At 40.7% G+C, this 23,519-nt stretch overlaps 1 protein-coding gene across 1 annotated transcript; it reads left to right on the top strand.

Moving 5' to 3' along the window:
- The first annotated feature begins 7,304 nt into the window (after positions 1 to 7,304).
- LOC101846507 (alpha-aminoadipic semialdehyde synthase, mitochondrial) lies at positions 7,305 to 23,168 on the top strand. Its single transcript, XM_005100254.3, has 10 exons — positions 7,305 to 7,674; positions 9,506 to 9,682; positions 10,011 to 10,163; positions 10,527 to 10,673; positions 18,415 to 18,493; positions 19,419 to 19,546; positions 20,536 to 20,813; positions 21,443 to 21,554; positions 22,468 to 22,527; positions 22,954 to 23,168. Exons 1-10 carry the CDS (start codon positions 7,402 to 7,404, stop codon positions 23,026 to 23,028), a joined length of 1,482 nt encoding a protein of 493 aa, XP_005100311.2. The 5' UTR covers positions 7,305 to 7,401; the 3' UTR covers positions 23,029 to 23,168.
- The last annotated feature ends 351 nt before the right edge of the window (positions 23,169 to 23,519 follow it).

Genomic DNA, 23,519 nt, shown 5'->3' with positions numbered 1-23,519 from the left:
CCAAGCTTGCCTGTCCCTGGCCAGGTTCTTCAATTTCATCTTCATCCAGGCACTGGGTGAATGCCGCATCCCTTATTGTGCCTCTATAGCTTCCAGTTGGTCTTCTTCGTTTTCTTTTTCCAGTTGGTCTCCAATACCATATCTAATAGGGCAATCTTGTTTTCGGATTTCTTAATGTCCTTCGGATTTCGGATGACCTACATACATGTATCTCCATTTTCTCCTTTTCATGGTCGTGTTGATATTTTCATTTCCAGCTCTTTCCAGCACTTTATTATTTGTAATACATTCATTTGATATTATTAGTAAAATTCTTCATAGACGTTTTGTTTGGAAGCTTTTTAATTTTCGTTGAATAGTTTTGTTTGTTTTCTATATCTCTGAACCATACGTCCAAACGTCTAAAATATTGCTATTATATAGTTTTAATTTCGTCTTCAGTGAAATAATCTTTGATTTCAATATAGTTTTTAGTTTCACAAAAGCGATCCATGTATTTCTAAGTCTTTGGTGGACGTCTCCAAGACAGTGTGCAGTTTTGAATATACTGCTACTAAGGTACTTGAATTTATTAATTTTTAAAAGGGTTCCCCATAAAGAGTGATGAACGTAGTTTCTGATGATAGTCGTAGTACGAGTACTTCTGTTTTTGATGCGTTTATTGTAAGGCCAACTTTTCCCTCAGCTTTCGCTAGTTTGTTATTGTTTTATTTTTTAATGCTTTTCATGCACTGTGTTGTATAATAGACAGATGTCATCCGAAAAATCAAAATCTCCTAAATATGTGCCATTTGTCCGCCCAATGCCTCTTTCAATGTCTTTGCTTGGTCTTATTACAAAATCGATCACAGTTCCAAAAAGCTCAGGTGATAATAAACAGCCTTATATAACTTCAGTATTTACTTCAAAAGGTGTACAAGAGGCCTCTAATTGGGACATTCCATTCTTTGTTTTGCTCTATAATTCTACAATATTTCTCAGAACAAATTGTTGATCTGTACATGATCTCTCCAGTCGAAAACCCGCCTGTTCTTCTCTTAGTCTCTCATCTATTGCTGTTCTGATACGAGACAAAAATGATAGCACAAATAATTGTCCAGGCACTGATAAAAGCGGTATTCCTCTCCAGTTGCTAGAGTCTTTTAAGTCTCCCTTTTTATGTAGTTTTATTATATTCCCCTTTCTCCATTCCATAGGCGTGTTTTTTTTTCAAGAATTTCATCAAACAGCAAACGTACAAATGTAGCATCTCCTAGCACAGTTAGTCTCTTTTGTAAAGCTAATAGTTTTAAAGTGGATTCCTTTTTCATGTAATAAATTGTGCAACTGTCTGTCCGATGGTTCCTATATAGACCTAGCTGTTTTGAAAGCAGTCTTTATATTCAACTTTTTGGCAGTCATCGAGTTGGGAACACCCTGTTTATTCATTTTAGATAATTCCACAGAATAGTTTTGTACTACATAGCACGTAAAAAACAACCCTTTTTTGTAGCGTGACGCAGTAGTTCACAGTAGACCTACCATTTAAAGTCCAAACAACCCCGCCATATTGTAGGCTGCAGTATTCTAACAGGCCTATAGATATTTGCGGACAGTATTTCTCCTGCGCGATCATGATTAAGATTAGCAACGAGCAGAGAGCTTATTGTATTGGACATTTTCTCATCGCCAACTCTTTTCGTAAGTTTCGGACAAAGTACGGTAACAATGTAAAAGTGCCCTCATTGCCTGCTTTAATGTCAAGGGTGGAAATGGTTCATCCGTTAGGATCTGCAGAGAATCAGGACAAAAACTTCCTAGACAAAACGACCACATCAGATCAAACACACACCGTTCGCACCACTTTAAACGTCATCAGGGTACAGAATTCGGAAGATGAGCCCCACGAGACGTCTGTCCGTAGATGATGTCAGCAGCAAGGACTTTCCTAAATCTCAACGGTCCACATTTTCAAGGTATATCTTCATCTATGACTGTACCATTTTCATGTTCACGAATCTGACATGAATCAGAGGATAGCAATAAGTTCATGATTCCTCGATCGTCTTGAAAAGTGTTAACATTCCTCTATGCCATTTGATTCTTTGGCGAAGCCCACATTCACATTTCAGGATATGTTAACTCCACAAATGCCTATTTGGGCAGCCTCACCCGTCACCCTACTGTCTCTAGAAGAAACTCTATACTGTAAGGTGTACAGCGTGTGTAGCTTTGAGTACTCATGGTTGGGTGGATCTTTGTGTTTGGCCACCGCTGAACACTACGAACGACGCGTTAAAATGTGACGAGTCTATAGGAGGACATATAGAGCACTAGTTCTCGGAATTACAGACCGTAAAAAAAATATTTCTAAAAACTCTGTAAGAGAAAAGAAATATTATTGTTTAAATGTTACAGGGAAGGAAAGATTAGATTTTAAAAAGAAAAGGAAGGGAAAAAATAAACCAATCATTTCATGACTCTCCTTGAATTGCAAGATCTTTTTAAATGCCGCATTTTGCGTTTTTATAAAAGCCATTTCCGTTTTCGAAAACGAGTTTGTTTTTAAAAAAAATGAATTTTAGGTCAAACAATAATCGGCTGTAAGGGTTGAAGGTGAAACCTCAGACGCTCACTGGCAAGCCAGCCTCATCTAAGTCAAGTCCTCGTCCTCGTCGAGCAGCCTGGGGATCCCTGGTCTGTGGAAAGGGGGGGAGGTATAGGAGCAGGGGTTGCAGACGGAGCTTTGATCAGGAGGTACCATAGCCCTGCGACGTGCGATGTGAGCTACGACCCTTCTGCTCATAGAAGGGTCCGTACACATCCACCATTATGGTAGGTCTGGCGTCACAGCAGGCCGACCTGTTCATTCAGGAACTCCCTGTCTTCTTCCCTCCCTCTTGTGGATTAGATGACTAATCGTGGGATGTCCCAAAGACCCAGAAGGCCTTATAACAGTAAGGAACAGGCTGCCTGGAAACAGATGACGTCCCTAAATATATCCTTGCAAATGTTCGCTGATCCATGACGTGACGATCCTCTGTCTGAATAGATTTGGCCATCCCTTGGACTATTCTGCTCCATGAACGGAAATGTTAACAGCAGATAGCCAGGAGACAGAGGGTAGCGTAGATTGGGCAAACGCAAGCTACGCTTGGTGATGTAGACGACTCGCTGTGGAAGGAGCGCGTTACCCCTTGCTCAGTGGGACCCATTACTGGACTGTTCAGACGATCAGTGGTCATTGTTTGCACTTTGTGGCTTCCATCTCTCAGAACTAGAGTGTGCCTACACCCCCTATAATTGTCTACTATCTAAGAAATCCCCGTGAAAGTTGATGGAAAACAGGACAGTGAACATTGCACCTTTGTTCTCGTGTGGCACAAGCCAGTGTCAGGATAAGATTACCACCTACCTGAGATCCTACAGGGATGCATACAAGCCTTTACAACCCCCAAACCAATGAAATGATGCTCCTACGACAAATGGAGTGAAACATTGCGCTGCCAAGAGCGAAATGCTGGCAGCAAAAGAGATTTAAAAATAACAACATGTCAAACAAATTCTTTTTTAAATAATTATATCTGTTCTACATTATAGCATTCTAGCACAAATATATTAAGAAAAAAAGTGTTGTACAGTTTTTTGGGTTTTTAAAAAAATCACCCTGAACATGAATGCCCTTATGTGCTTAACCGCATGCATGTATATTTTAATGACACTGTAGGCTACTAATGCTATATCTTTTAAAGGGCATTTAACATTACAACATTATAACATTACAAATTACGTTAACTGTATAAATTGTATTTGTGACACCACCACTATCACCACTAGATGAATCAAATAGTAGTTTTCAACATGCAAAAAGCTAGTTGTAATATACAGCAATATACCCGCAGCTTTCCTGTGGACTATATCATTGCCCCAAATGTGCTCGTCCCGGCTCGCTGCCGCTGCCATGTTAGAGTGGATCTCGCCATGTTTACATGACATTAGATTGTCTACCTGCGTAGTGTAAGCTGTCACCTTATGAAATCAGCCAATAGGGATTCAGTTTAATTTTGCGTCAAGAAGGGTTACAGGCAAAAGGGTTGATATAAGACTGATTGTTATTCGTGCGGGTGCAGAGGCAGTTTTATTGACACCTTCGGCGTGTTAGTCTGTGGTCTACTTCAAAAGACATAGGTCTAGAGATTTTCGTCGAACAGACTTCGTTTGTTATATTTCGACCAGGGTTAAAAGTAACGCTTTATCGTCGGTGCGTACACGCGATTACGTGAGTATGGTACTAGTAATTTGTATTTAAAGGGGTGCTTTTGAAAATGATGTCTCCTTTTGCTTTACTAACGCGACTTCTGGAACGTTCACACGTTTTACCCCATCATTGTCTTCGATATTGGACCAAAGAATATAATCTCGGCTTCCCTGGAGGTGTGTCTGACAGCAGACAGCGTTTTCACTGTTCGAATCCGTGGAAAAGTAAAACGTCTGTGTTCGTAAACAGGATTAAGCCGAAACTATACTAGCTCCGTCCGCCTGGTGTTTGCAAATTATTGAAAGCGGTTGAAGGATGCGAAGGGGTAACGATACTGCACCCGCCATTCCGTCACCTTCGGGGATTTGCTTCATTTGATACAATGGCTCTGTCAGGGAAACAACGATTAACATTGCAAGCTGGACTTTGTATAATCGCCCCATCCATCAACTCTTTAAGTAATAACCTCAGCACGCTGCATTTTGTCCCTCTGTTTGTTGTCTTCAAAGCGGACTCAGTATAATTTTTGGCCTTATTCAATGAAAGTCGTCGGGCCTTACCTTCAGTTTTGTTGAATCCGGGTATTCGTCATAGCAATGTGAGCAATAATATGCGTTGCAATGCAGGGCCTGTCACTACCACCATTGCCACAATATATATTGGCAACAGTTGTTTCCACAGTTCAAGCCATAATCCAATGCGTAGATCTACATCTATGTCTATTCCCCAATTTTTTCGTTGTTCAGTAGACAGAAAGGTGGGGGTGGGGGGAGGGGCAGAGACAGGGCCAAAATAAAGGGAAGACCCAAGACGCCCTAGCCTCTGGCCACTCGCCAAGAGGGGGCCTCCCACCAAAGCAGCATCGACTCAAATATACATGCACTGAGTAAATTGGACTTCGATGACATCATCAAGGACTTTGACGCACGAAAATCGAGAAAATGGCTGGACTGCAATTTATTAATATTATTACTCCTTCCATTCTCTGATCTGACTTATATTACTTGTTAGCTATACTATATTTTATCGAGAAAAATTAAATAATTTTAACTGAAGATTGTAGCCGTTGTTGGCGGGAAGTGCCCTTAGCCGTTATCATTCTCATTACGACAGCTATTCGATAAAACCATCGAGCATAACAAAGAATCCAGCATCGACTTCATAGACCAAGAGAAGGCTTTTGAGAGAGTAAACCATACCAAACTCAGGAAGACGCTTGAAAAGTATGGCGTCAAAGGATAACTATTAGACAATGTCAGAGCTCTATATAAATCAACAACAGAAGCTCGGTAAGAACAACGGAAGGCAATACAGACTGATTTAAAGTGAAATCAGGTGTACGACAGGGACGCATCCCCCCCCCATCCTTTTTATAATCTATGGACAATAACGCAAGACGCAAACCCAAAGCCCAGAAAGCATAAATGAACTTCTATTCGCAGACGACCAGTGTCTTATTCATCCAAACCAAAAAAGTCTCGAAAGTCACACTGCCGAACTAAACAACATCATCATCATTGCCTTTCTCACCCCGAACCAGGGTATAGGCCACGGACAAACACCTTCCACCTTTCTTTATCCTGGGCTAGCCTCTTGATGTTATTCCATGTCCTCCAACTTTTCTGTACATCGATTTCTGTGATTCTTCTCCAGGTTCCACGAGGTCTTCCCCCTGATCTCTTACCCTGCGGATTCCAATCCAAAATTTTCTGTTATGCAGCTGCCTGACTTCCTGAGAGTATGTCCAATCCATCGCCACCGCCTTCTTCCTACCTCATCTCTGACTGGGATCAGTCTTGTTTTCCTTAATACTTCCACATTGGTGACCCTGTCTGTCCATCTGATCCTCAGTAACTTTCTTAGACACCTCTTCAAGAAAACCTGGATCCTCTTTATGCAAGTCTGAACTAAACAACAGCTGCGAAAATTCAACATGAAAAAGACACATGAAAAACAGAAGTTATGAAAGTGAGCCGAAACCGTAGTCCCCTGAACATTCATGTCAATAATAAGCAACTGAAACAGGTGGAAGAGTTAAAATATCCTGGCAGCACTTTTTCTGAAAACGGGTCCATAGACAGAGAAATAGAAGTGTGATCTTGAAAAGCCAACGCTGTCACCTGCCACCGAGCACCCCTTCTTTCTCATCCAAACATCTCCATGGATACAAAGAGATAGCTTATCACTTCTTAAACCAACACTATGCTAGCAGTGCCAGACCTGGACATTAAGTTAAACCCATGAAAGCGAAATCTCTGCATGCGAGATGAAGTGCAAAACCCTTAACATCACAAGACGAGACCGGCAGAGAAACTGCATCTCCCCTCGACACCTTACAGCAACAAAGGATGAAGCAGTAAAAGTAAAAGTAATTGTCTTAGTGTTTCAGCAGGGAAGTATCCGCTACAGCTCCTGTGGGCCCTAACTGGCAAGGTCGAAGTAGCAATCCTCTTAAATTTATTAAATTGAACCATAGGTTTGAGGCTCCCTTAAATATTTTCAATACCTTGCTGGGCTACGGAGTGGATGGTCCTGGTTCAAATTTCAGGCTGGGCGTTCTTGAACTCAGGTCGTTTTGTAGAGTTTTCAAGGATCAGAGCCCATTTGGCTGGCGCCTATCATGGGTAGACGTCTCAAAAAGCGTCATTATAATATGAAAAAACAAAACCCTTGAGATGGAAAGTGGTTGTTTGTACAGGTGATCGTCTTGGACTAGTGACCATTAAATTCGAGGTCCCGCCTTTTAAATGGCCTAATAATGTCGATTAGTGTGTTAAACCTATACACTATCTTTTTTACTGAAAATAATATTCTTCACTCAAAAGCTTGCCATTTGACTGCATCTGTCAGCAACTGTATCAATGTTGGTTACAATCTTGGCCATATCAGGGATGCTTTCAAGCTTGAGTAGCACAGGATAATAATTTTTATCATTTTTTGATAATAGTCCTCCACTCCTCTTTTCTGTCCAGGTGATCATGTACTCCATCACTGAAATAAACGTGATGTATTAGATTTAACGTAGAACATTAAATTATATGATTATATAGTCTTTTAATTCTTTTCTGTGAAAGGTAGAGCACCAAAGACGCCATATTTCCTTCAGTGCGTAGACGGTAGAGCACAAAGGACGTTACATTCTCCACAGTTTATAGACTGTCAGAATGAGCTGCATGTTGGCTAGGAATGCATGTAGCCCGGGAGGTTCGACGGTGTTTTCTCAGCCTTGGAGAGGAGGTCGGGTCTTGACCCAAACAGCAACACCTGCTTTGTGCTCAGTGCACAGCAGCCAACAGCCAGTGATGGCTGTGCGGAGAGAGACAAGCAAATTGTGGGAAACAAGGGCACCGCTGTCACCGCAGCATGTGAAAAAGCTGGTCCAGAAGGGAGTGAAGGTCATTGTCCAGCCCTCTGACCGTCGAGTCTACAGTACGGAGGTGAGGCTTTGTTTCTAATGACTTTTTTCTTTTCCGCAAAGCCAAAGAAGGCAATTCTGGTTCTTCCTTAATTTCTGAGCTGTTTACTCCTCAGACTGTGTAAAGGAAAAAAAACCTGTATCGGAAATGTGATGCAGAGCTGTACAGTAGGCCTATATCACTAATAGGTACTTGTGAGAGATTTTAACCCTGGACTTTAGACTATAACCACATACTGGATAGGCCTGCAGAGTGGTCTGCGGTTAATAACACACATGGCAGGTGACAATAAAAGAGTGCTCTTGTGCGAATTAGCGGTTATTTCGCAAATTCAGGAGGGGGGTAAATTAGAGTAAGCATTCTGTCATCTGACGCCCTGCGGTGATTGTGTCATGAAGCTAAGCTTACCCTAAGGCATGAAATGTTCTTACACATACAATGGCCATCATAATTACGGCACGGCCATCTCACACAGTGCACCTGCCTCACATGGTCGGTTACTGGCTTTCCTCAGTATGCAATTATCTTACACATTGTACCCGTAATACAGACATGTGTCACGACGCGGTGGAATCAAATGCTCGTCAATTTTTTTTCGGCACATGGAGATATTACTCCCTTACTTACTACCCGTTACGCCATCTGGCTATTAGGGCAGCAACAAAGGATCTCCAGCTCTGTCTGTTTTGGGCCATCTTAGTCAACGTCCCCCACGAATGGTTCCAGGACTTCATTCCAGACTCTACTGTGCGTCTCGAGGTCACTTTGGGTCTGCCCCTTTTGCGATGTCCTTCGGGTGTCCAGTGGAGGGCAGTCTTTACAATAGAGTCTGGTTCTCTTCTCAGAACATGTCCAATCATCTCCATCTTCTCCTTGTTATTATGGTGGCCATGTCCTTTTGCATCTGCGTTGGAAATCTTGTCGGGCCAGAAGATTCGGAGGATTTGGCGTAAGCTGGTTGTATGAAAGGAAGATAGCTTGGAACTGTAATGATCAGTCATCCTCCAGCATTCAGCTCCATATAGGAGTGTGGATAGTACACAGCTATTATACAGCTTTAACTTGGTCTGTATACTGAACTGTTGAAGATATTGGTATCATCTTAAAGCTCGTTGTACTTCTAACTACAGAAGTCTTCATATTACGTTGAAATTGTCCAGAGTCAGATCTGAAAGAGACATGTCCTATCTTGGTTTTCCATTCATTTCGTACTGGGATGCTCTCATAAAACCAATATTATCTTGTAGGTCTTTTCTCATCACCCCCATCTGTCCAAGTTCATTAAGTCTAAGTTATACAATTATTGGTCTACCTCATCCTGTTTTGCCTTCTTTTTTTCCCCCAGTGAGAGTGAGATGTAGTCCAAGACAATCACCTGTACAAACGACCACCTCCCACTTCCTCTTTTTCATTTTTTAACATATTATGTTAATGACACTCTTCAAGACGTCCACCCACTTAATTAAGACGACCACTTTTCTCCTTGACAGTGGATGCCCTTATTGGACAATTTCGACTGTACATTTTGGTGGTATTCATTATAGTGCAACGCATAAGTTGTTTAATTTTGAGTGATTTCCATGGGTTTCATTTTGCTAATGTTATGCAATTTGTTTTACTCACACTTGGTAATACGAGTAACTTACATTTCACCACTTTTTATTAAGATTTAGGGTCTCCCAAATTTCAATGACCATTCTTTCCTTTTTCTAAAAGTATCATGATTTTTGTGTTATGCTTTGCTTTGTTTTATTGGGGGTTTTGGGGTTTATTTGAGGGGGGGGGGGCTGGTGGTGCTTTGTGGGGGGGGGGTATTGTTATTAAGTGCCAACTGCTTGTCCTCACTGTGCAGGAATATGCTGACGTTGGTGCAGTCATCAAAGAGGACATGTCTGAAGCATCACTGATTATGGGCGTAAAGACGATGTCAGCTGACTCTCTGATGCGCGACAAGACATACGCTTTCTTCTCTCACACCATCAAAGGCAAAGCTGATTACATGCCTCTTCTGGATGCCATTTTGGAAAAGGTTTGATACGAATACCTTACAACATAATTTAAAAATATTTTGTTTTTAAGTTTTGCTGTCGACTCGTATTTTTTTAAAGTACTTGTCCTGTATTTGGACCGATGTTCTTTCATAATAATAAAAATGCGTGTTTGTGTACAGTAGGACAACAAATACGCACAAAAATAAACAATGGTTAGTTACTGATTCGATGTCCATGGGGGTCAGGCACACATGTTTGAGGTTAGAAATGATCTATTTTAGAATGTTGTCCCGAAGGGGTTGTACATTTTCTGCGTATTTAATCGTATCAGAAGAACCGTTTTCTATTGTTGTTTTAAATTTTCAGAACATTCGTTTGATTGACTATGAGAAGATGGTGGACGAGTATGGCCAGAGACTGGTCGCTTTTGGCAAGTATGCAGGTATGTCTGGGATGATCAACATCTTGCACGGCATGGGCCTTCGTCTACTCGCACTTGGCCACCGCACACCCTTCATGGTGAGTCAGGATAAGCCGTCAGGCCGTCCTCTGGCTGGTACTTGGGTTTTTTCTTACTGAATACAAAGAAAAGATAAAATATTATACATTTTCTACTTTTATGTGATACTTTTTAAGCGCTAAAATAAAAAGGGTCCCATTTGTACAGTGTGTTTTTCATATCTTGTGTATTGTGTTCCGCTCCCAGTTCAAAAGCTTAGAGTAAAAACGACAGGTCCTATATGTTGAATTGAAGAAAGAACGTCTTATAATTAACCATTTGATTTGGTGTATCCGCTCATGAAATATTATGTTTCTATGTTTCTGTTTGTTACTACTGTCCTACACTTGGATAAAATGATAAACTTTCAAAAATGTTCACAGTTCATTGGCCCAAGTCACAACTATCAACATACAGAAATGGCACGCCAGGCTGTTCGAGATGCTGGTTACCAGATTGCGCTTGGGCGAATGTCTAAGTCGATAGGACCTCTGACCTTTGTCATCACAGGCTCTGGCAATGTGTCACAAGTCAGTACACTTCTCCTCATTACATGTATCCTTTTCTTTTGCGAGCCAGCTTTTTCGTGTTGATGTTGAAAGGTACTTTCTGTTTGCTTGGTTGTTTGTTTGTTTGTTTGTTTCTTGTTTTTAGTGGTTTTTGATTGCTGTTTTTTTTTTAGTGTTTTTATTTTTATGTTTTGTTATTGGGTATTTTTTCAAAACTGTTGTTTTCTGTTGGTTTTTCTTCTCTCTTTACTGGTGTCACTTACAATTGTGACTTTTGTGCTTGTCTTTAATACGATCAACTTACATACTCTCGCTCCGTGCCGTCAGGTACATAAGGCAGAGGGCAGTTGACGCCACGCTTGCCTGTCCCTGGCTCCCTCCCTCAACCTAGGCACCTTTAGGCCCTGGATGATTTCCTCATCCCTGATTGTGCCTCTGTAGCTTCTAGTTGGTTTACCTCTATTTGTTTTTCGAGTCGGTCTCCAATATCATAACTGATAGGACAATCTTGTCTTGGGCATTTTAAAGACATATCCTAAATGTATTTCTATCTTTTCCTTTTTATGGTCGTGTTGATATTTCCAATTCCCGCTCTGTCCAACGCTTCGTTATTTGTAATACATTCATTTGATTTCATTAATGAAATTGTTTGTAAACATTTTTGTTTGGAAGCTTTTGATTTGCTTTGTTAGCGTTATCTCTGATCCATAAATTAATACGGTCAAAATATTCTTACTTCTATCATTTTAATTTCCTCTTCAGTGGAAGGATCTTTGAATCCCAGGAAGGGAGGGGGCGGGGTTATTTTTACTGAAGCGATCCATGCATCTTTAAGTCTTTGGTGGACGTCGTCAGTAAAGTCTGCATAATGCTGCCAATGTACTTGAATTCATTCATTTCTGCAAGAGGTTCTCCATAAAGAATGATAGGAGTAGTTTCTGGTGAGAATAGCAGGATTTCTGTTTTGGAAAGGTTTATTGCAAGGCCAACTTTTTCTGTAGATCTTATTTATTCATTTGTTTTAATTGAATTTCATGTACTGTGGTGTTTAATACATGTAGGCAGATGCCATCCGCAGAATCTCAGTCTCCCAAATATGTGCAATTTGTCTATTCAATGTCTGTTTTAGTGTCTTTGGTCTGTCTAATTACAAAATCGCTCACAATTCCAAAAAGTACAAGTAACTGTAAACAGCCTTGTCTCACTCCAGTATGTATTTAAAAAAGCGCAAATAGCTCTCATTACATGCGGATAACTTAAGAACGACAGATGTACGCCATCGGCCGATATTTATAGTAACAGCTATCTTGTTTGACGTCATTGAGGGATTCCCACTTTGTTGTCGTTCACGGTGGCAACACGACCGCAAAGCACTATAGTAGTATTTTTAAAGCCTGTATCTTACAGTGGCGTGGTGGCGGAGTGGTTAGTGCGCTTGTCTCTAAAGCAGAAAGTCCAGGTTCGAGCCTCGGTTCGGCCACGGATTTTTTTAAAGGCTCAATGACGTCAAACAAGATAGCTGTTACTATAAATATCGACCAATGGCGTACATGGAAATGACAGTGATGGACCACACAGGGAAGGAGTAGGGATGATCATATCAAAAACAGCTCAAAAGACAATCAGGGGCTGGGAAGCACATGGTTCAAGGATCATCATGGCCTCATTTGGAACTAAGAAAGAACTTAAGGTAAAAGATGGTAGGAAGAAGGTCATTAACATGAACATCATACAAGTGTATGCTCCAACCAATGATGCAGAAGTGGAGAATAAAGATGACTTCTACAACCGCCTGCAGAACGTCATCGACAAACTTCCAGGTAAAGACACCAACATTGTCATGGGAGATCTAAATGCAAAGGTAGGTTCGGACAATAGTCACAACGAGGAAATCATGGGCAGACACGGATTAGGAGAGGCAAATGACAACGGAGAAAGGTTCCAAAACTTCTGTACATTCAACAACTTGGTCATTGGAGGTACAATCTTCCCACATAAAAGGATTCACAAGGCCACTTGGGTCTCCCCGGACGGAACAACGGAAAACCAGATTGACCACTTTTGCATCTCCCGAAAGTTTAGACGCTCACTGGAGGACGTCCGAGTCTTACGAGGAGCAGACGTCGCATCAGACCACCATTTGATCCTTGGAAAGATGAAACTAAAACTGAGAAGATATGCACAAGTCACAGCTGGAAACCGTCTAAAATATGAAGTGAGCCTTCTGAAAGACCCAGTAAAGAAGAATGAGTTCAAGTTGAAACTGAAGAACAGATTTCAAGCCCTTCAAGATCTGGATGAATGTGAAGTCAACGAACACTGGGATAAGATAAGAGAGGCAGTAAATGCAACTTGCCAGAGCACCCTAGGACCCAAAGACAACACCAGGAATGAATGGATTTCACAGGACTCTCTAGACAAAGTCAAAAGAAGAAGAGAGCTGAAGGCCCAAGTCAACAACAGTCGTACCCGAACTGAGAAACTCACTGCACAACAAGAGTACACCGAAGTAAACCGGGAGGTAAAGAATTCCATCAAGAAGGGCAAGAATACCTACCTGAATTGCCTGGCCGAAAAGGCTGAGAAAGCAGCAACAGACGGGCACTTACGGATTGTACACTAGACTACAAGAACTCTTTCAGGTAGGTTCAGCAAGCCCACTCTACCAGTGAAAGACAAAGAGGGAAAGACTATCTTCAACCCAGAGGGGCAACTTAACCGATGGAGAGAACACTTTGATCAACTATTGAACAGACCACCTCCAGAAAACCAACCAGAAATTCTTCCAGCCAGAAATGACCTCCCAATAGTCACGGAACCACCTTCAAGAGAGGAAATTGCAGCCGCTATTAAAACACTGAAGTCCCACAAGGCAGCTGGTCCCGACCATATACCACCGGAAGCCCTTAAGGCAGAGAAAGATAGGTTTGTGGAAATTCTCTATGCTCTGTTTGAAAAGGTTTGACAAAAGGAGAAAATACCATCAGACTGGAAGGAAGGACACCTAATCAAGCTGCCAAAGAAAGGAGATCTCAGCAATTGTAACAACTACAGAGGCATTACACTCCTGTCCATACCTGGGAAAGTCTTCAACAGGATACTCCTGGAGAGAATCAAGCTGGCAACAGATAAGAAGCTTCGAGGAAACCAGGCAGGATTCCGCAAAAACCGATCATGTTTGGACCAGATCGCTACTCTGCGTATCATTGTTGAGCAATCGCTTGAATGGAACTCTCCACTCGTGGTCAACTTTATTGACTATGAAAAGGCGTTTGACAGCGTGAACAGAGAAACTCTGTGGAAACTCATGTGGCATTTTGGAATACCTGAGAAAATCGTCAAGCTTGTGAAGGCCACCTATGATGGAACAAACTGCCAAGTCTTCCACGAAGGACAACTCTCAGAACCATTCCAGGTACAGACAGGAGTGCGACAAGGATGCTTGCTCTCACCTTTCCTCTTCATGCTGGCAATTGACTGGGTCATGAAAGAAGCCACCAGAGGCAAACGTAATGGAATACAATGAATCCCTTGACAGCAGCTGGACGACTTAGACTTCGCCGATGACCTTGCGCTGCTCTCTCACACACATGCTCAGATGCAAAGTTTCAAGCCCTGCTGTGACAGTGGAAGACACTCCCCTGGAAGAAGTGGACTCCTTTACCTACCTTGGAAGTGTCGTCGATGGTAAAGGTGGAACCGAGGCAGACGTTAAAGCAAGAACCGCCAAGGCAAGGTCAGCCTTCAAGCAATTATCAAAAGTCTGGAAAGCAAGCAACATCTCGCTGCGCACCAAAATTCGACTCTTTGACTCCAACGTCAAGTTTGTGCTCCTCTACGGCTGCGAAACTTGGAAGACAACGAAAACAGTACTGAATAAAGTCCAGACTTTCATCAACAGATGTATGAGGAGTATTCTAAGAATTAAGTGGCAGGATAGAATAAGAAATGAAGAACTGTGGGAAAGGACAGGACAAAAGGATATAGAAGTAGAAATAGGACTAAGAAAGTGGCGATGGATGGGACACACCTTAAGGAAGCCCACCGGAAACATCACAAGACAGTCACTGCAGTGGAACCCACAAGGAGCACGAGGCAGGTGTAGGCCACGGGAAACATGGAGGAGATGCGTGGAAAGGGACATGAGAGAAATTAAGCTCACTTGGAACGAGCTTGGAAGGATGGCTCAGGACAGAGATAAATGGAAGGAGCTTGTATGTGGCCTATACCCTGCCAGGGGTGAAAGCCATTAATGATGATGAATGGCGTACATCTGTCGTTCTAAAATCATCCGCATGTGCTCTCATTCAACTAGGACACGTTAACAGACAACAATTTTTAAGCAGTTTATTATTTTTGTTTTGATACCATAGATTGCCAAAATTCTCTACGTATTGCCTTTACTGTCAAATGCTTTTTTAAAGCCCACAAACTTCAGATTCTACAATATTTCTTAGAACAAACATTTGATTTGTACATGATTGCTTTTGTCCAAATCATGCTTGTTCCTCTATGTCTTTCATCTATTTCTGTTCTAATACGTGACAAGGTAACTGAGCAAAATAGTTCTTCAGGCACTAATAAAAGCGTTATTCCTCTCTACATGCCACATTCTTGTCTAAATCTCTCTTCTCGTAGTTTTATTATAAGTCCTTTTTGAATTCCATAGGTGTGCATTCCTTTTCAAAAACTTCATTTGGATAACAAACGTATATCTCATAACCTTCTGTTCCAGTAGGCTTAAACATCTCAGCAGTGATTCTGTCTTCTCCTGGACTTTTATCAATTTTCATTTTCATGACAATTGATTAAATTTCTGGCAAGGTTATTTCATCCGTGTTCATTTTCTATTCATCCACTGGTTGCACTTTGTCAAAGTTCAATTCATTCGGGGGAGGTGATCTATTAAAAAAATCTTGTAGATGTTCTTCCCATCGATCTTTCTTATTTTCTAATGTTGTTGCCACAGCGGCATCTTTCTTTTCTACCGGTTCCTGTGATGGGTTTTCAAAGTCTCCAGCCAGACAATTGTTGATCTGGTACACTTCTCTCGTGTCGTTTCTGTTTACTGTTTCTTGGGCTTCAAGAGCTTGCTTTTCGATGTATTCCCGTTTGTTTGCATTTTTCTCAGCTTTGTTTTTGACGAGGTTTTTTTCTGCATTTCTCCTGTGTCCCAATTTCGTCATTTGCGGCGGATTGCAGCATTTACAATTTTGTTTCATTTCTTTCTCTTATATATATTTTTTTGTTTCTTCCTGAATCCATTCTTCAGATGGTTTTGTTCCATACCCAAGAATTGCCTCCACCGTGGTGACATAATTCTTGTTTTCTAATTTTTGTTTGTTAAGTTACTCTTTTTTTTTTTCACAATGATGAACATTCTATTGACAGTAATCGATTTTGTTAGTTATGTCCTTGGATCGACCGTCTGGTGCTGTGTGTGATATACTCAAGGCTACAATGGGAAATTGTTTTGAAACAAAAGCAGAACTTGAAGACAGACATAATTCATTATTGCATGTAATATGCAGCAACAGAACTAACTTTTGAAAATGAGTGAGTGGAAGAAACTTACAAACTAGTCTGTTCGAAAGGTATTAGTTTCAGTTTTAGTAGAGGTTTTACGGCGCTCGCAACTGCATAAGGTCAAAAGAGCGCCAGAAGATTAGAGGTGTTATAAGAGAGTAACAAAAATAAAGACCAGCCCCATGAACAAAGCCCCAGGTCCAGATGACATCACAGCGGAAGCCATCAGAGCTTGTGGAAACACCGGTATACTGTGGCTGAGGCGTATTTTCAACAGAGCCTGGGAACAAAGAAAATGCCCTGAAGACTGGCAGAAAGCCATAGTAGTACCATTATGGAAAAAAGGGCAACAAACGCGACTGCACAACATATAGAGGCATCTCATTGTTAAGCCACTCAGGAAAAATGTATGCAAAGATACTAGAGCAGCGCATAAGACCTATTAAAGAGAGAAATCTGAGCAAAGCTCAGTTTGGATTCCGAAAGGGAAGAGGATGCACGGATGCCGTATTCGCATTACGACAGATATGCGAGAAAACAATAGAACACAACAAAGAATCCAACATCGTCTTTATAGTCCAAGAGAAGGCTTTTGACAGAGTAAACCATGCAAAACCCTGGAAGACACTCGAAAAGTATGGCGTCAGAGGACAATTGTTAGATAATGTCAGAGCTCTATACCAACAACAGACGCTCAGTAAGAACGAAGGAAGGAAATACAGACTGGTTCAAAGTAAGATGAGTACGACAGGGATGCGTTTTATCTCCCCTCCTGTTTATAATGTATATGGATACAATAACGCAAGAAGCAAAGCAAAGCCCAGAAAGCCTAAATGAATTTACGTTCGCAGACGACCAATGTCTATTATTATTATTATAGTAGAGGGTTTTACGGCACTCGCAACTGCATAAGGTCATATGAGCACCAGACCAATGTCTAATTCATCATGACCAACAAAGCCTCCAAAATGACACTACCGAACTCAACAACACCTGTGAGAAAGTTAACATGAAAATAAGCATATCAAAAACAGAAGTTATGAAGGTGAGCCGAAACCATAGTCCCCTGAACATCCATGTCAATAGTAAATAACTGAAACAGGTGAAAGAGTTTAAATACCTTAGCAGCACTTTTTCTGAAAACGGGTCCATAGACAGAGAAATAGAAATGCGAACTCAAAAAGCCAACGCTGTCACGTACCAGCTCGCACCCCTCCTATCTCATCCAAACATCTCCATGGACACAAAGCGACAGCTTATCACCTCAATATTCATACCAACATTATGATATCAGTGCCAGACCTGGACCTTAAGCAAAACCCATGAAAGCAAAATCACCGCATACGAAATGAAATGTCTCCGCAAAACCCTTAACATCACAAGACGAGACAGGCAGAGAAATGAAGAAGTAAGAGCAGCTATCGGCACGGAGTCCTACCTGCGTTACATAGAAAGACAGAGGATAACATGGTTTGGCCACCTGTTACGCATGTCACCTGACCAGCCAGCCTTGAGAGCCTACAACACCAAACACTCAGGCTATAAAGGAAGAGGAAGGCCACTCAAAAGGTGGATCGAGGGTGTCAAGGAAACCCTAAGAAAACATAACATCACAACTGAAAGAGCTGCGGAGCTGGCCTACCATAGAAAACTGCATATCCCCTCGACGCTTAACGGCAACAGAGGATGAAAAAGTAAAAGTAAGTAAAGTAACAAAACTAAAAAAGAAGAAGGGGAGATAAGGACGACAGATGTTTGATAGGAAAGAAGGAGCAAACCACACCAGAGCACCCGCCAACCACCAACTCGAAAGGTATGTTCATTGGTCTCAGAACTAGTCCATAAAAAAACAACAAAACATATCACTTATCAGGTTATTCAAATGTCCAAAGCCTAAGCCAAGAGGGCAATTTTTTTCCTGGAGATAGACAAAACAGTTTCATTCTTTTAAAAAATGTATCTAAATTTTGTATCTCTTCTGGCCTTTTTTGACATTTAGAATTTGAATTTTAACAAAATCTTTCTCGAAAACACATGCCATGCAACCGATACCACATATTAAGAAAATGTAATAAAGACTTTTTTTCAAAGTGTGGGCTTAGCGCACCTGAACAACTGGCCAACGATACTGATCAACAGAATAGCCTATGGTATTGACTTGAGACCAAAAATGACTTTGAAAGCATTGTCAATCCTGAACTGAGCCTTGAGATTTGTCACATTCACTATTTCCCAGGGTGCCCAAGAAATACTAAATGAGCTGCCTCACGAGTACATTGAACCTGAAGACTTACCCAAGGTTGCTGCTGGAGGCTGTGAGTTTTTTTCTTCCATATTTTCGTATGATAAATTAAAGGATTTTGGCGGGTGCTTTGGTTTAGTTTGCTCTTTCGTTCGTGTCAAACATCCATTATATTTTTTTCTTTCCTCTTTCTTTTCTTTGTCTGATACTCTCTAGTGGATTCTCCGATCTTCGGCACTTATACGACCTAAACGTGTTGCGAGCGCCATAAAACTGACCTAAATCTGAGTATTTTACCAGCCACAAAAACAAAAGAGATGATTTTATCAGGTTCCTTTTTATAACCAGCTCAAATCAGCCATATGAGTGGTTGGTGGGTGCTCTGGTGCGGTTTGTTCCTTCTTTCCTACTCAATCCTACCAAACATCTATTGTCCTTTATCTCTCATCTCTTTTCATGTTTGTTACTCTATTATAACACCTCTAATCTTCGGCACTTCTAGGACCTTCTTGTGCTGCAAGAACCGAAAAATTCTTACTAAAACTGAAACTAAAAATCCGCCATGTTTTTTTTTTCCTTTTCAATGAGTTAAATCGTGTATTGTGCCCTTCCCTTTTTCTTTGTCCCATTTCCGCCAACCAATTATGATTTCTCGTAAAGGAAGCACAGTATGACCTCATTTATATATTTACACAGATTACCAGTGTTCTCAGTGTAATTCATTTTGAGAAATTGTAATAGTGTCTTCTTTCTAACCAATTTGGTTGTTTTTCTGACAAATTTTTTTTCTTTCAAGCAACACTCCATGAGAAAAAACTTCGTAGCCAAATTATGTCATCAATAGGGACTATGCTTAAATTTCAGTGCAGTTTCATACAAAATCTGTGCTTGTGTGTTACTGGTTTTCCTCTTTAAACCAGTCTTTCGTGCTTTTGGATTATAAAAAAAATCAAATGCTTACGCTTACTACTCTCACATGAAATACACATTTCGTACAGCAAAAAACAAAATCTACGCATGCGTGGTGAGTCGAGATGACCATTACGTGCCCAAGAATGGTGGAACGTTCAACGCAGACGAATATGAACGGTACCCTGAAAGATATGCGTCCACTTTTAGCCACAATGTAAGTTTAATGAAAATCCAATTCAATTTTGTGTCAATTATGTTTTTATTGAAAAAAAAAAGTATGCTTCTTGAATTAAGGAAAAAAAGGTATTTCTGTTAGGGTTGAGGGGGGAGGGAGGGGGTTGTGTGTAAGGCTATTCATTTTGCTGACCTCTGTTCCATAGTTGTATGCAAACTTGACTTATTCACATTTATAAGCTCTGTTGTTGGAATCTTGAGTAGAAACAGATTTTTTTCAAGGTCTTGGAATGTATCCTGTCAGTTCATTATCTTGTATCGGACAAAGTGCCATGTTTTCAAAATTGTACGTTGAGTAATGCAGTTAAGTGGCTGCTGTTATTGGGCGCCCTACTAGAGACGTTGATTGTTTCAAAAGCTGAGCTCTTGAGCCACCACCAGGACTAAGGGCTAAGGGAAATCTTCATGGAATAATCAGAAAAACAAACTAAACTGCACTCGGATAACACCTTTGAACTTCCCTTTAGCGGTGGGCTGGTGAGGTGGTAAACAGAAACAAAAGCAACTTTCCTCACAACGAGGGTCGCCCCAGATAGAGTCTTATGACTCATGCAGTGTCTTCAGCATTTTATTGAACTTTTTGTCTCATCTTTTTCCCGATTGAAAGAAAATGTCTATTAAAAAATGAAATTGAAAGACTTCATGAACGTTCCAGAAAATTAGAGAAAACCTCCCATAACTTGAAACAAACTGGCTTCACAAATATTATTGATGTTTATTGATAATCAATACCTTGATGACTTCCCCCCGAGAGTTGTGATAAACGCATTCTCTATTCAGTAATTATCATTAAGTCGACTGTATTTCAAATTTGTTTAGTTTAAATTTTTATAGTCACAGCTAGAAAAAAAAATCGTACAATAAATGCTGGATGCAAGAACTGTGTTAGATTCAAGCCAGCTTCAAGAAATGACATTTGATACTCCAAACAGCTAAAACAAAATTAAATGATTGTTCTGACAACACCAGATAGCACCGTATGCCTCGTGCATCATCAACGGCATGTACTGGGCTCCTGGTTCTCCACACCTGATCACCATTCCAGATGCCAAGAAGTTACTGCGACCCACAGACTATGCTCCGCGTACACCCTCGTCCCCCGGTTGCCCCACTCTGCCACATCGTCTGCTGGCTATCTGTGATGTCTCTTCAGACCCAGGTGGTGCTTTTGAATTCGTGAAGGAATGCACAAGCATAGAAAAGCCGTTCTCGTTGTATGATGCAGAGCAGAATGTGAACAAGGAAAGGTAAAACCAATAGTCAGCTAGTTTATTATATCCAAGAATCCAAGTGATGCTTAAGAAAAAGTGGAAAGTTTGTTGGGTGACTTTGGTTCCTTGCTGATGATTATTTTGCTTGTACTCGCGCGCGTGCACACACACAAACACACACATACACACACACGCACACACACACACACATACACACACACACACACACACACATACACACACACACACAAACAAACAACGACTAAAACAAAACTACGAAAGATGAAAATACATTATTTTTGTTCCTCGTGCTTCTGGTGCAACAGGATCTTTCATGGTTTTGTGTTTTTCTATACAACGTTAAATTAGTGTTCGCATCGTCGGCATTGTCAAAAGAACAAACCTTTTCCTGTTTTGGATGCTGTTACGACTTATGTAACTGGTATTTGACGTACAAAAGAAATATCAACAAAGTTTTCAGTTTATCCAAGTTTTCTTAAACCTGTGGTCCTACTGAGACTGGCTCTTGATAATCCATTTTTTTTCCTATCTGGTCTTTTCATCGCATATTGAAAGTAGCATTATTTTTATGTCTCAAATTGTTTCTGGCCTTGTCATTGCATATTGAAAGTGACATGTTTTGTTTCATTGTGTTTGTCATACAGTTTTTCTGGTGACGGAGTACTCATCTGCTCTATAGACAACATGCCGGCCCAGATCCCCCGGGAAGCGACAGATTTCTTTGGAAGTCTCTTGTTGCCTTATATATCAGAGATGGTATGTCTTTGATTGTGTGTTTTCAGCAATGTATAGTGTGTGTCTTTTTTTGTACATCTTGTGCTGCTATCTGTTACAAATCTTACTCCATGGATCTAAATTACATTAATCAGGTCAATGGGTCTGTCTGTCCCAAACTCACTATAGTTCCTGGGTGATTTGCTGGGGGGGGGGGGGGGGGGGGGGGGGGGTTTATAAACGTATTTCTTGTTCCCTATTTGAGTTCTGCTTGACTCATGCGTTGTGTTCTATGCAATACAAATATTTAGCTTTGTAAAGTTGACTTTGGCAGTTTTCAATTTGGCATTTGTTATTATTTTTCTAAAATTCATTTATTGTCAGTTTTTTCGTTAAAGAATGGTTGCTGGACCTAGGATACGGGGGACTTTTTATTTATAGGTTTATAATTTATCTCCCCCCCCCCCCCCCCCCTCAACTGTCTTATGACTTTCTAGTAGGCTACTAAATGAGCCATCATTGTATCAAAGAGCTTTTCTTTGGTTTATGGGTGGTTGGCGGGTGACAAATAATAACTCATGTGTGAACAGTCCCTTTTACTCATATTTTTGTTATGCTGATTTCATGTTGAATGTTGGCTTTTAACGTTCATTCATTCTGACTCTCCTTAAACTATAACTCAACATTCTCAGTGCAGTCTTCTCTTTCGACTTTTTTCCCCATTATTTCATTTATTAATGAGTCAGTTCCTTGTGTCTGTTATTGGGCGGACTCATCTTGAATTACATTTCTCATTCCGTTTACGTTGGCAGTCAGACTCAAGACTGCTGTTTAACTTTTATTTTCATTTATATTTATATTTGTTTGTTTGTTTGTTTTTACTCACATTGTTATCGAATGTATAAATGTTCCAAGCTTGATTCTTTCAATAGTTCTTTTTGTTGGTTCTCTGCAGCTGAAATCTGATGCAAAGCAGCCTTTCCAAGATTATTCTTGTAGCCCTGTGGTGAAAAATGTGAGTAATCACAATGTGTATCCACAGTGCTAATACGTGCACATCATAAACCTTTTTTAAAAAAAGAAGTCTCTGCTTCTCGGGTTTTCACTCCCGACCAAAAGATGTTTAGGCTACATCAATTTTAAGTAGGCATTGTTTAAGTTTAAGGTTTTCTAATTAGCTGGGAAGTGTTGAACAATATGTTTTCTAGTGATGAATCATAGATTACTTCTGTCCTAATTTACTGAAGACCTGACAGCAGAGCTATCAGTAATGAATGTCATTGTTTTGAGCACTGCTTGTTGAAAGTAAAACGTCAGGCGCCTCTGTACACGATACTCTTCTTGTTGCCGGCTTTGTAAGGTTGACTTTGCAAAGAAAGTATAGTAGTATTATATGTGGACTTGACAACGCGTTGAAGGAAGATTTGTCGTTTCATTTCAGGCTGTGATTGCAAGCAATGGTTCTCTGACTCCGGACTACGAGTACATACAGGATCTGAGAAGAAAATCTGCGTGAGCGGAATACTATCATTGTGGTGTGAGAATTTTTACCCACCACATTGAGTTAAATTTTGCCCAAGCAACGACCTTGGCAGGGTTTACATTTTTTTAAAAGTAGTATGGTATTAAAGATAATATGGTGCAAAATCAGTTATAGGCCTAATTATGCGTTTATGTTTTGAATAGTCTTTAATTTTGTTGTGACGCAACATTGCCCCAATACCTGACAATAGATAAAAGTAAAAGTCAAATGAAAAGGCCCAGTTTACATCTGCAGGAGGTGCCAGCCTACCCCTAAAAAGGTAGAATGGCACACATGAACTACTATTCTCCGTGTTAATGGTAAAATTTTCTTTAGCGTGTCAATTACAACGTTTGGTTCCACCACAGAATTCTACACTTAAGTTCCACAGACCAGCGCGCAAATTATACGTAGTTCTGTGTCTAAGTTAGCCTATCATTATCATTGTTCAGTAGCCGGGGTGGGAAAAAAAGGGGGGGGGGGGG

This window comes from Aplysia californica, unplaced genomic scaffold, assembly GCF_000002075.1.
Source record: "Aplysia californica isolate F4 #8 unplaced genomic scaffold, AplCal3.0 scaffold00241, whole genome shotgun sequence".
In the NCBI taxonomy this organism is placed as follows: Eukaryota; Metazoa; Mollusca; class Gastropoda; order Aplysiida; family Aplysiidae; genus Aplysia; species Aplysia californica.
Note: the sequence above shows the minus strand (reverse complement) of the source record. Positions and strands in the feature narration are given on the sequence as shown.

What these genes read in the sequence shown, in the direction of transcription:
- LOC101846507 (XM_005100254.3), top strand. Translation starts at nt 7,402, where the DNA reads ATGAGCTGCATGTTGGCTAGGAATGCATGTAGCCCGGGAGGTTCGACG. An exon ending in TGGATGCCATTTTGGAAAAG is followed by an intron (nt 9,683 to 10,010) that starts GTTTGATACGAA and finishes TTAAATTTTCAG; the next exon opens with AACATTCGTTTGATTGACTA. An exon ending in TGCCTTATATATCAGAGATG is followed by an intron (nt 21,555 to 22,467) that starts GTATGTCTTTGA and finishes GGTTCTCTGCAG; the next exon opens with CTGAAATCTGATGCAAAGCA.